At 34.5% G+C, this 14,035-nt stretch overlaps 2 protein-coding genes across 2 annotated transcripts; both read left to right on the top strand.

The window, feature by feature from the left end:
- The first annotated feature begins 1,357 nt into the window (after positions 1-1,357).
- Positions 1,358-5,326, top strand: LOC114543107 (estradiol 17-beta-dehydrogenase 8-like). The gene is made up of 8 exons (XM_028562284.1): positions 1,358-1,441; positions 2,350-2,663; positions 2,754-2,849; positions 3,036-3,121; positions 3,303-3,387; positions 3,839-3,881; positions 4,344-4,418; positions 4,829-5,326. The coding sequence occupies exons 1-8, from the start codon at positions 1,390-1,392 to the stop codon at positions 4,843-4,845; spliced, it is 768 nt and encodes a 255-aa protein (XP_028418085.1). The 5' UTR covers positions 1,358-1,389; the 3' UTR covers positions 4,846-5,326.
- A 48-nt stretch (positions 5,327-5,374) lies between these two features.
- Positions 5,375-14,011, top strand: LOC114542946 (serine/threonine-protein kinase tousled-like 2). The gene is made up of 29 exons (XM_028562282.1): positions 5,375-5,665; positions 5,790-5,896; positions 6,360-6,416; positions 6,588-6,657; positions 6,884-6,945; positions 7,363-7,446; positions 7,600-7,743; positions 7,854-7,880; positions 8,269-8,334; positions 8,564-8,602; positions 8,766-8,801; positions 8,887-8,922; positions 9,026-9,102; positions 9,319-9,378; positions 9,503-9,585; positions 9,752-9,818; positions 9,929-9,995; positions 10,166-10,263; positions 10,540-10,621; positions 10,746-10,837; positions 10,914-10,959; positions 11,268-11,311; positions 11,388-11,469; positions 11,536-11,556; positions 11,803-11,869; positions 12,294-12,481; positions 12,806-12,859; positions 12,972-13,079; positions 13,377-14,011. Exons 1-29 carry the CDS (start codon positions 5,539-5,541, stop codon positions 13,491-13,493), a joined length of 2,208 nt encoding a protein of 735 aa, XP_028418083.1. The 5' UTR covers positions 5,375-5,538; the 3' UTR covers positions 13,494-14,011.
- Positions 14,012-14,035: the final 24 nt, after the last annotated feature.

Below are 14,035 nucleotides of genomic sequence, written 5' to 3'. Positions count from 1 at the left end.
TTCTGAATACTGATGTTTTTTTATCTCATTTGCTTCAGTAATAGGTTGTGGGCAAATCACTTTCAAGATGAACGAGATAAAAGTTTTGTTTTCGTTTCGATTGTATATTTCATTGTTTCCATACGGTATATCGGGTGCTGTCTGTTGCGCTATATTATGAGTGTGTATCTCTTTAAAAGGAATGGATGGTATATTAGTGCGCATACTAATTTACTATCAATTAATGCCGTTTTTACGGCAATACTCCCACCGGCTTAACTCTTAAGAGGTGAATAGTGAATACACGGCCAAATCAGCATGTGAAACAGACTTGATGCTGCACACTGACCATGCTTTAATTAAGGTGGTAACACAATAAACTAGTTTTCTTTCTATTTCAGTTTGGCTGGGAAATTTCAATCTGCATGATATTACTGACAAGGGGAGGCATCCCTTGATTGCCAAATTTTTCTTTCACATTACATTAATGCGATATCACCGATTGATATCACGAAAATAATACAGTGTAGGCTTGTAATGTTCTCATTTGCATGCTTCACGTAGACTGTTTTTGTTCTGAAGGAAATAAGAAGTGGTCGTATAAACGAGGCGATCGAATTCCACTCTAGTATAGTGCAAAATCATTGTCAGTCAGTGATTGGCAGGCTGACCCGTTTGTAGGATTTTCAAACTAGTAAGCAGTGATGATCTCTTCACAACACATTCAAATGATGTAACATTACAGACTCCCACTCTGCTCAGAGTAGCAGAGAAATTTATCTTTTAGAGGACAGTGCCTCCTGCTCCTGCCGAGCCCTCGCAATACGGCTCTAATGATTGGTAATATTTGTAGCTTTGTGCGGTGTACCGGTATATGTGACTAACTGAGTCATGAATCCAGCCACGAGTTCTCTTTTGCTTTGCCCGGAAAATGGGCTTTGAAGTGGGCCGAGATACATCTTTTTACCGACAAAAAGTGTTGCAGCGAGGATGATATTAGGCTTAGCAGTGTCAATTCTCACGTTTGTAAAACGTTTTAGAGAATAAGAAAAAGGTGTTATCATTGATAGATGGTCCTTAAAATCAACCAAAATTTTGAAGAGAACGCATTGGGGCCATATCGATATTTGTTGAAGATCTTTTTAGTAATTTCCAATTTCCAGTCTAAAAAATAGGTAGAACAAACAACATGAAGCATTGAAGCTATAAAACTTGTTTAAAGCATGGCAGGCTCGCAAAGGAAAGGCCTGACAGGCTCCCTCAAAATATTGATTGCCAAAAATAGGAAATTTTGATTTTGAAAATGGAAGCATCGTCAAAAGCTGAAATAAATTATTTTCAAGAACCGGCGATCCGGTAACCAAACTCCAAAGTCCTAAACAAATAAAGTCAAATACTGTATTGTATAAAATGGCGAGCAAAATTATTGGGAATCTGGCAGGTCGTTTGGCCGTTGTTACAGGCAAGTTTTCACTCACATCTTCAATCAGAATTAAGGGACAACAATTTGAACGGTTGTGGAGTGCCATCGCTCAAAATTCTAGTTTTGTCCGGACTTTGTCATGTCATACAATAAGTGCGAAAAAATAACTAACTTTATTAAACCTCAACCTTTTGATACCACTTATTTCTAGAGGCTATATGATTTTAATAAAATCATGGTTTGTTGATAAGACTTGACATGAAGAGAAATATGCGTGCATGCTTGCATGTTGCTTTAGCAAGTGAAAGTACATGATCTGCTAAAAATAGTAGGTTATTAAACTGCACGGTTTATATCTGTGTTTATATATATATAAAACAAAACTGTACTAGCATGCTAACCAACCTATTGTTGAACAATTATTTATAACTTATGGTGAAATCAGCAAATTTCACGCCAAATTTGGAGATTTTTATATAAAGTTTGAAATAATGGTGCATAATTATCAAGGTACTTTTAACTATTTTAAAACTTCTATAATTTTAAAGAAAGATTTAGCACTGCATTTTAACTAAACATTTTAAACATGTTTACCGTATTTAGTGGCATATTGAATTCAGTAATTGAGATAGTTAACTATTAAAAACTATATGCTATAATAGATCCTATTACTAAGTTAAGAATTCAGATCGAGCTTCTGATTGGCCAATAGCCATGTTGTAAAGCCATAATTTCCTAGTGACATCATAACTGGTAATGTCTTTTTTAAAGTATTGTTTTATTTGACCCATCTTTATTATATATTACATCTCATCAGCGACTGCCTATAAACCTAAATCTATAGACCTCCGGGCACAAATTCCTTATTTGTTGGAAGAAGCTAGATCTTTACATTTTTAAATCAGGTATATATGTCATAGCTCTAAAATATCTTACATAACATTAAGGTGCTGGAGGTGGGATAGGCCGGACAGTATGTGAACGTTTTGCAAATGAGGGATCTTCTGTGATTGTCGCTGACATTGATGGATCTAGTGCAAAGAAGACAGCAGAGGCTTTAGGAGGTAGTGATGCAAATCATTCTCATTTTGAGATGGATGTAACATCATCACAGCAGATTGAACAGTTTATGGAAGATATCAAGAAAAAGTACAAAAGATATCCTTGTATATCTGTCAATTGTCATGGTATAACTCGAGATGATTTCCTCATAAAAATGAGTGAAAAGTCATTTAATGAAGTTATCAATGTCAATCTTAAGGTAAAATAACTATTTGCAATTGTAATTTGTGCATCTCTATTCCACGTTTTAATGGTTATTTATTACTTTGATTATTTTGATATATTTTAGGGCACATTTCTTATGATTCAAGCAGCTGCGAAAGGAATGATTGAGTCCAAGGTGGAGAATGGTTCTATTGTCAGTATTGGAAGCATTTCGGGGAAGGTACAAATAATGTGATTTATTTCATTCTTATATGTATCCTTCCTGCATGGAAATTATTGGTTTCCCATCCTGATCCATCAAGCCTCAATCTAAAATGAATTGTCTTAGTTTTTAGGTAATGCCTTGATTACACATCTATTAAATATTTGCACCTTTAATAATAATCCCCTAATTTTAAATCTGTAGGTGGGAAATCTTGGTCAAGCAAACTATGTTGCATCTAAAGCAGCTATAGAAGCTATGAGTAGGACCTGTGCTAAAGAACTAGCTTTGTGAGTTTAAAAAAATTATTGTTGAAGTTAGAAAAACCTTGTGTTAAACAACCAATTGTAAACAACATTCACGCCAATTTCATCGTCAACTGCGTAAGGATACATTTTTGGAAACATCCATACTATAGAGTAATACTTCTATCATAAAAATGAATGATTTTTTTCTTTGTTCATGTGCTAGGTATGGTATTAGGTGTAATGTTATCCTACCAGGGTTTATCCAGACATCCATGCTAAATACAATTCCTCAAAAAGTAATAAAAAAGGTCAGTGTCTACTTCATATACCTTTTAGATTCATTTTATCTTTAAAGAGAAAAGAACTAAAAGTTTCACTCCAGATTGTGATAATTTGAATCCAAAGCATGAGAGGGATAGAACAACATTTATAAGTGATCAATGCTAGTCAGCCAGTAGTCCTTATATTAATGCTTACTATATGATACCTGGATATATAATATATGTTCATTATATTATACCTAGCGATGATCACTAAATAATATCTGGATATATAATATATGTTCACAATATTATACCTACCTGATGATTACTATATAATACTGTACCTGGATATATAATAACTGTTCATTGTTCATTATATGATAGATCTGTGAAGATTAACCTTAATTTTCTAATTATTGTTCAAATTATGCATCATGATCCAGATATACCGTTTTTTCCCTTTGACAATGTAATATTTTGATCTTTGTTTTTCCAGTTCACGTCAGCTATACCTCTCCATCGCCTAGGAACGTCAGAAGGTATATTATAAAACGTACATGATAAAGATTGATTCGCATGTCTCAAACAACTATTTCATGTATTTTGGAAACATGAGAAGCTAAGCTTCATGAAAGTCAGCTACCTGGGACGTACCGAACAAAAGGGATAATGTATGGGTTAGGGCACCCCATAGTCTTTCGTAGTAAAATGCACAATTCATTACATTAGCACAGCTGGAGAAAGCGTCCTAAATTCTGTAAAACTAAAATTTTGGTCGCTAAAATTATGGCCGTTTATAAGTCGGTATTTGCGTATTTTTTTGCATGTAAATGTCGGTGGTAAATCAATTAGTTAAGCTCAAAATATAGTTTGAACTTAACTGTTTTAGCTCAAGGTCAAAGGCCCTCTGTTTGCCTCTTAACTGTTGCGACCGAATGGAAACCCTGCAGACTTTGTGTTTTCAAAAAATGCCGTGTCTTAACTAAATCTCATTTTTTTAGATGTAGCGAATGCTGCTTATTTTCTTGCCTCGACAGAGAGCAGTTATATTACTGGATCGAGTATAGAGGTCACTGGTAAGTAGACCCATTCACAACTCTGTACCCTTTATAGTACTACATTACTGATTACTTACAAGAGTATAGAAGTTTAGTATAGAAGCTTTAGAGTTATTTCTTTGACTTAATTCTGCTTCAATTTATGATAGCAACAGCGATAGAATCCTGAGTCTCGGGATAGTTTTCTTGAATGAAAACTAGCCATTAACAAACGCTTATGTACATATAGTTGTTTATTTCTCTTTTTTTAACCTTTCAATTCTTGGGCAAAATTTCACGTTCTCTTCCCCTTAACCAGGTCTTTCCCCTCTTTCGCAAAACACAGCCAAAGTCAGCCATCTTAAAAAAGATTTATTAACCTCGCTGGCTCAGTAGTCTTGACCGGAGAATGAATAGACCTCGCTCTGATATTTCACTATTTTTTGCAGGAGGAATTTATATGTAACCTTTATGAAGAAGATTTAACGAAGAAGATTTAATGAAGAAAAGTTGAAATTTGTTATATAATAATTATATATATTATCTCTATATAGTATATTTTATCAATGTAATTATTTACTGAAAGAACAAACTTCTAAATGTGTGGGTTTTGCCGTTTGAAATATCAGGCAGTGAGGCGCTGGTTCTTCAAACTGACAAAAGCCCGGGCGGTTAAGTGTTACCCTAGCATAAATTCACAAATCAATATTTCCAACAGCTGGTTGATACCGTAGTAAAAGTTTTCAATGAATCTTTTCTGGTTTAATAAAGTTCTATATGTTCGAAGGCTTGGATAAAAAAAAGCAGCCTGGATTAATTAAACGTAAGGTTAGTGCTAACCGTCCGGCCACTGTTTTGACATTGATAGTCTGTCTATTTCTTGAAAACCAGAAGGAAAATTTTGATGTTTTTATGGTAATTAAAAGACGTAACAAGTAGAGACGATATCAAATTAATTAATGGTTACATTCCGACTACTCTTCAGGAGACCTGGAAACTCTTGCAAAATAGATGAGATGGGAGGAAATGCGATAGATACCTATGATAGCTATGGATACAATATACATATTTCACCTACTGCGTCCCCCGTGCCCTATATCATCCCGCGTTGCTTCTCTAAAACCCTAGAGACCCTGCGTTCTTGATTCTATGATTTTCAATGGCTGATCGACCTGGATCTGAAAATGCATTTTCTTCTTCGCAAGAATTCAATTTGCACCTCAGTAACGAGTCAAAATCACCATTAAATCGTAGCAAAAGAAGTCTAGAATTTTCTTCGATGGAAGGTAGCCAAGTTCTTGAAATATTTCTTTGTTTTTTGTCCGCATATTTTAGTTGTATCTCTCAAGTAAACAATAAACTGTGATAGTAATCGTGCAAGTTAATCACAAAATTATCTCATTGTTTCAGGTTCTGGACGGGAATCTTGCAATGCGTTTTCAAGCCTGCAGGGTTTAGATCCACAACGCAGAGAGTTGTTAGAAGCGAGGTTTTTTGACAACAGAGTGGATAATAGGGTAAAGTTCTCTGAGAATTCAAAAATGCAACCATTTCAATCATTTATTCACATCAAGTTTCAAAGCTTATATAATTTATAACCTCGTGAATATAGAATATATCAATTAAAGACTCTCTATGTACTCTGTATTTTAGTTACAATAATTCCCTACGATGATCATTATGTTGCCAAATTTAGGTTGCATTATTTCCAATTTGAAGCAATTATAGATTAGAAAAATATTTGCAAGAGTTCATATTAGGAGAACAGCAAACGCTATTTGCTCACCACACTATCAAATCCATTTAAAAACATATCTTTCATACATTGTAGTATTCAAATAGTATTGTGAATGTATATGTTCATATTCATAACATTAAACACAGTCATTCAATACTTTTCAATTAGTCCACTTTGATTGTTAATATTGATTAAATTTTAACATATTTGTTAAAATCTTTTATTTTGTTTCTCATATACAGGATTCAAATTTAAGCAATGCTTCATCTGGAATCTCTGATACATCAAGAGATTTTGAGGTAATTTTAGTGTGCTGAGTATGCAGGTTTTGAAAAAAAATAAAATCTTGTAAATGGAACACATGTGCCAAATTGACTCTCAGAGGCAGATTTACTGTAGGCATTTAATGCTGACCAATTCTCTATATTTACGACTGTGATGGTATGTTACCTTATATTTTTTAATTGCAGATTGGTACAGAAGTAAAATCCGAGAAATATGTTAAACGTAAAAGAAAAGCTCATGATGGCGACCATCCAGGTATTTGATCAACCTTGTACCCAGGGTCTGGGTACAAGGTTGGTATGTGATATACAGTATATAAATTAGAAATAATTTAAAATGGAAAATAGGTATGGTAAATAACATAGTAATATAATATAATAATAATATAAATTATTAGTAATATAGTAATTCAGGTAATAATTAATCTGTTACAATATATATAATATATGTATTTATATTGGTGCTTTGAATAATTATATAGGTCAACCCAAGATGGGAAAAGCTGAATCCGGTTCCAAAAAAATCACAGGGTATTTTTCAAGGGTAGGTTGAATAAGGATTAAAATTTGCATTTATATAAAATCATTTAAATTTGAATTTAATATGAGCATTCTGGCAAAAACGTTAATTTGTATCAGCCAAAATTTATCACATATTACTCAAATAGAAATTTTTGGCAAACGAAGGAGGTTGATAATAGTGAGCTTAAGCAAGTGACGTTTTTGACATCACAAACGGCATGAGTAACGCCAAAAGACTGGGTCAAGAATTGTGATTGGTGAAAAATAAAAACTTTACTTCCGGTCAACGTACGTGTTGTCAAAAACGTCACTTGCTTAAGCTCACTATTATGCTTTTGAATATTGTTACAAATATAAATGATTGTTTTCATTCTAAGAGATTTATTTAATTGTTAATAGATGAGATATAACTGCATTCAGTCAAATTATTTTCATGTAGACAAATGGAGTGACAACACCACCAAACAAAGTTCTTTCCACACCAAGCCCAAAGCACACACCAACAGTTGAGGAAGAAGTCTTTGTAAGTATAAAACTACTGCATCCTATGTCTCTCCAAATGCTCTCTGCAAATTCATTATTGCAGCTAGGTTATTTAACAGGTTCATCAAACACAGATGCTGTACATCTTCCTGCTTCTCTGATACACAGTAATTGTATAAATATTTTTTAACAGACCCCATTGGAAAGCAGCTCAACCCTTCCTTATCTTTTGGGTCAACCTCAGAGTATGGTGCGTAGATCAAGTGAATCTTGCTTGTCACCGCCACAGATTATTGACAATGGTAAAGAAACAATATGTGTTCATGAATCAACTCAGGTATTGCACTACATGGCCTAAATTTTTCAATTTCATAATTGGTTATATCACTGTTTGCTGTTTTGAATCTATCTTCATTTGCTAATACCGGTATGTCTTTCTTTCTATAGAGTGATTTGACCATGGAGAAACTGATGGTGAATATATGTCATTTTTTATGAGATATTGTTGTGTATTTTTATGATGTTTTAATCATGCAATGGCCAAGACTTTGTCTTCAAACAGCCTGTTATCCGCACTACACAGTTCAGTTTTTATTTTTCAACCAAGTCTTGTTAATTACGTACAGTAAAGGGTGGAATGAGGCCAATATGAAATGTACAGTATCTACGAGATGATATGTATTGCATATTATGTTCCGTTGTTATACAACATGAACTGCTACTACTGGGCTCCATGGTTGTGTCAACCACGTTATAACCAGTCTTTTTTTTTGGACACTGTGTTCCTCTTTCAACCTTGGTAAAAAATGTTTTTTCATCTTTTGCTATCCAGAATTTAATATAATATTTACGTTTGGTGTAGGAATATGAAACATTGGCATCTGCGTCGTCCCAGGAAAAAGATAACAGAATTAAAGAGCTAGACACCGTATGTTGTTTCGTATTCTGGAAAATATAAAATCTTCTTCCAGGAAAACACCTGGGTATCTTTCAACAACGCATCTGTAAACGTCATTGTGTGTCGCCAATAGGGCAATAACCGTCTGTTTCCTTCAATGTTAACATGTTTCGTATAAAACACTTTTGACTAAAAGTTCTAATTTATTTAACTGTACTTTTCGTGAGGTAGTTAATAATTTCTTCGTTATTTTATTTAGATGAATAGTAATTTGGTACGCCAAATTACAGAACTGAAGGTAGGGCATTTGTGCAAGTTTAAGCTACGTGAAAATGTCTGTGAAAATATGAGAAATGTTTTCCCTATAGTCCTATATTATTTCCTGAATACGATGAGGACAATCTTACCAGTGTTTTAGCATCGCAGTTTATCATTAATCTACTGTACTGAACTTGTTTTAGAAAATGGAAGATAAATTAAAGAAAACTAATGACAAGGTACAGTTCTTGATGTTTTAGTCGTTAAATATACAAGAAAAGTTCTCAACGTTTTAACCTAATGGCGTTCGTTATTATATTTTAGTGTACCGAATTTATAAAAGACCTCTTAATAGAACAGGTGCGGTGTAAGACGGGATTTGTCCCATGAATATTATTTATTTTTCATGTGAATGTGAGGAAATGTCGCGTTAACAATTATCATGAATTGTATTATTTTTTAGTCAAGACAATACAAGCTGAAAGCGAAACGCGACAGTATGAATAATCGTCTTAGATTGGGTCAATATCTTCCTACCAGGTACTTGAATATTTTACTTTATTTTACTTTTATTGTATTGTTATGTATACAGTGCTAAAAAATGTGCAGACTATTAATATACAGAGTTAGAAATACACGGAGTACGAAATATACAGAGTTAGAAATACACAGAGTACGAAAGAAGGGTTATGTGCATTAAAAAAATCACGACACAACGACAATACAATCTCCATTCTGATTTTTCATTTGTCGAAGGCAAGGTGCTCATTTTGTGGAAACGTGGGAAGATGGATTTGCTTTCAAAGAAATTCACAAGTACGTACATAGGTTTTCCTCTTGTTGCTTGCATTTTAATAGCAGATATCACGACTGCTTTTGATATTCGTATTATGGTTAGGAAGAAAGTTAGTAATCTGGTGAAAATTCCTGAATGTTTTAGACAACAAGACGGCATCAACCAGCAAAAGGAAGAAATTGAAAAAAAGAAGAAATTATTATCGAAACGAAAACCGCCAGCGACAGGTTATACACAGTATAAACGATCATTTTGGGTCATCTTTTATGTTTTCTTTTGTTTGGCAGTTCATGCGTTGGTAGTTCATAATATCTTGCAAACAGCAGAGGAGGGTAAAAAAGATTGCGAGAGAAATATATCTGCAGTAATACAGAAATATTGTATTTCTCACAGGAAAAGAAAAGAAGAATTCCAAAGTTGGAACCGACTCGGAATTTGCCAAACCACCGATACCAGCAAGGTGATGATGCAAGGCAGTAGATTTTTATGCATGGAGTCAGTGCATTCACATTTTGTTGTACTTGTTATTTATCTTATTAACTCTGAACAAACTTGCCACTTCTTGTTTAGTTTGACGCCTTTAGAATACTATGAACAAGATGAAATATTAAAGTTACGAGCAGCGTACTCAAAGAAGGTGCAGTCTTGTTTTTTAATCCTAAAGTAATTCTTGGTGTTAAACTTGCAAATGCTCGAGTGCAGTGTTGTACTCTGTCTGCTGTCTACGGCATCAGTAGCGAACATTAAGTTCGTTACATAAACTGACGTTTAACAAGCTAAATGTGTACTGTACATGTATGGTTATAGGAAGAAAGTGACCTTGCGATAGAACTTGAAAAATTAGAGAGAGAAAGAAACCTTCATATTCGAGAGATGAAGCGACTTCAAAGTGAAGATAAGTCCAGGTGTAATATTTTGCGCCATGTTCATTTACTTTTCCAGATAACTTCAGAATTCACGAGGAACGAGATTCATCTGTATTTGGTCTCAAATCTAGGTTTTCCCCTTTCCGGATAAGAACTGTCCGATGAACCAACTATATTACCTTACGCACAGCAACCGTTTAAGAAAACCATTGAAAAAAAACTGCGTCAGACACATTCTCTTCGTTTCCCGCCCAACCCAAAAGTCACACTTTTTACAAGACGTTTGTTTTTAATGCAGTCACCAATACTTACCAGGTTCAAAGACAATCCAACCTTGTCAGAAAGATATCTTCTTTTGCATCTTCTGGGAAAGGGAGGGTTCAGCGAAGTTCATAAGGTAGTTACTGTGTCTCATACTGTATCTAGTATTTAATGATTGAATTCAGTGTCGTGATTTTTACGTAACACATATGAAAGACACATTAATTTTAAGACAATTTGTACCACAATTATGATTGTAGGGATTTGATCTGAAAGAGCAACGCTATGTTGCGTGTAAAATTCATCAGTTGAACAACGACTGGAAGGAAGACAAGAAAACGAATTATATCAGGTGCTGTTTTATAAGATATTCTGCAATGTGTGTGAGATGTTGTTTTAATCTTAAATGTATTTTATCTTCAACTCAGACATGCCATTCGAGAGTATAACATTCAAAAGACATTGAACCATCATGTAAGTACATAAAGACTTTGTGCACTCAATATATAAGATGCTCTTAAGTGCTAGGATACAATTTATTTGAAGATACATCAAAGGTTTGAAAGGATCGATGATTTTAACATGTTAGATCTGCATTTTTTATCTGGAGCACTATAATTGTCCCCATCATCAGCCATGCAGCAAATGTCTTCGCTGGAAAAGCTAGTGCCACTAAAATTTCATGCATGTAGCTATCATCCCGTTTGTTAAATAATATAATATACTGTTAATCCATGCAGTTTCATGATTGTCACTATTGGAAAGATTTCCTTCATTTTTAGAGGATTGTTCGCTTGTACGACGTATTTGAGATAGACTCAAACTCGTAAGTTCAATGTTCTTATTCAATGTTCTCTTGTATACTGTATATCTTTCTGCTCATTATAACGTAATTTATTTAGGTTTTGTACAGTATTGGAATATTGTGATGGAAACGATCTTGATTTTCTACTGAAACAGCATAAAACAATATCCGAGAAAGAGGTATGCCTTGAATATCTTAGTTTTCTCCGTAAATATATGCTAAATAGTTCCTTTTTTTTTTAACAGGCGAGATCAATTATAATGCAGGTATTTGAATTAACTGTCATGTCTAGGTCGGATTTGCTACAACTTTAGGACGATATTTTTTAAGCAAATTGCCTCATTGATAATTGTTTTATTATTGATTCCCGATGAGCGCAATTTCTCGCCCTGAATTCAATAATTTAGCTCGGAAAACTACTAAGATTAATTAACAAACTCCAATTTCGGCATTTTTTGCTTCAAATGAACGCCCGTGTTTATTCCTTTCTAATTTTCTATAAAATTCTTTAGGTTGTCAGTGCGCTCAAGTATTTGAATAACAGAGAACATCCTATAATCCATTATGATTTGAAACCAGGTACATCTAATTCTGTTTGTAACGCTGAAGATCACTGCAGTATACATGTAGGAGCCAGTTGTATGAAAACTGGATAACACTAAACACCGGGTAGTGATTTCTTCAATCGCTCCAAAATTGCCCGTTGTTCGGTATAACCTGGATTTTAATGATAAACTTCGTAAAACTTTTACAACAAAGTGAAGCACCAAACTTTAATGATAAACCGGGAAAAAATAAAAAGAGAAGAAGACTTGATGGTGCTGGTAAATGGTTCTCGAGTGCGTACACCGTCCCGTAATCGTTTGGCAGTCTCAGTTGCGTGTCGCGGTCTTAATTATGTGCAAGGTCTTGGACGCGTTGCGTTATCCAGCAATGCGTGAAGCAGTGCTCGAATTCGTTTCAACGTTTGTGAACAGAGCATGAATGTTCTCTCTATTCTCAGGAAATATACTTCTTGTTGGAAATGGATCCCTTTGTGGTGAAGTAAAAATAACTGATTTTGGTTTGAGCAAAATCATTGACACAGATGACGATAGTATGGAGTTGACGTCACAGGGGGCTGGGACTTACTGGTATCTTCCACCAGAATGTTTTGTAGTGAGTAAAGAACCACCAAAGATTTCCTCCAAGGTTTGTGTTTTAAAATAAATTTTGTTATAATAGACCTTATGCATAATGACGTAATAGGCGTCTGCAAGGAATTCTGGTCTTAATAGTCACGGCGGAAAATTTTGAAGTTTGAATCTCTCGCCGTGACTACTAAAACCAGAATTCGCTGCAGGCGTCATGGGTTGATACGTCATTATGCGCAAGGTCTATTACATTCAACACTTATGGACCGCAGAAGGGATAATATGTGAGGAATTCGCGCTTCTCAATCTTCGTTAACAATGGTCAAATAATGTCTTAATGGTACAACCTGATGCAACCTGATTGTACATTTGCTTGTTACAGGTCGATGTTTGGTCAGTTGGGGTGATTTTTTATCAAATGTTATACGGTAAAAAGGTGAATATAAGAAATTAAACGTTCTACACCTGGTAATTCGATCATATAAACTTAGAGTTTATTTATTTCTTGAACGTAATATTTATTCATTATTTGTAATTCGTCTTTTTAGCCCTTTGGTCACAATATGTCACAGACAGCCATTCTTGAGAATCACACAATTCTAAACGCAACAGAAGTCGAGTTTCCATCCAAACCAAGCGCTAGCAACGAGGCAAAGGTACATATCTGATGGATATATATAAAGTAAAATTGATGAATTTTTTGTTGTTAAATTTTGACATCAAAGTAAAATTCCGATCCACATACACGTCGCCGAACAACACACCATGCATTTCTCTCTTTTCCCTTGCAATATAATTATAATCCTCATTGGATGAGTAAAATACATACCACACAATGCCATACCATACCATACAATACCATACCACACCACACTACACTACACTATGTCACAATACCGTCCCTTTTCTGTGTAAATAGTTTAAGAAGTTCTTCTGTTTTTTGTTGCCATTAGAATTTCGTTCGTCGATGTTTGGAGTATAACAAAACACTTCGAAGTGACGTTTTTGCTATAGCTGATGATCCCTATCTAAAACCTGGAGGGGGGAAGAAATCCTCAGCGTCCACGTGACAGAGGACGTGACAGAGGTCGGCTATGGTGTGTATGGCTGATGATAGGCTTTGGTTATCTTATATGTTTATATTGAGTAAGACAACATTGTCCTGTATTTTTCATAAAACACATTGATTGGAACAATACAGCTTGCTGTAGTTTGTGGTGATATCCACCATGACCAATTGTAAAATTGTACAGAAATTATGTTAGGTTATTGGTGCGACTTGGCATGACTGCGTGTGTTGTATGCCCGGTTGGAAAATATGCCTTTTAATAAATATTTCCCATAACACAGGAATATAGTCTGAGCCATCATAGCTGAGCGATGCCACTGTCAAATATGAGAAAGTGCACGAAATGACATCATATCCCTCCGTTAGCATTTGGAATACTGCATGTGCAGTGTGTTGCTTACTTGCTAGATGCTCTAGAAATTTCTGTAAATGGAAATTGCAAAGGCATATAGAGTATATAAAAAACGATGCTGTAAATGTTATATTGCATGTTCTTTCAGAATAGATATTTAATTTGTATTGTTCGTTGCTTCCATTGAGTTT

This window comes from Dendronephthya gigantea, unplaced genomic scaffold (assembly GCF_004324835.1).
Source record: "Dendronephthya gigantea isolate DGI-Jeju-01 unplaced genomic scaffold, DenGig_1.0 000000F, whole genome shotgun sequence".
In the NCBI taxonomy this organism is placed as follows: Eukaryota; Metazoa; Cnidaria; class Anthozoa; order Malacalcyonacea; family Nephtheidae; genus Dendronephthya; species Dendronephthya gigantea.
This window is presented reverse-complemented; position numbering and strand designations above follow the sequence as displayed.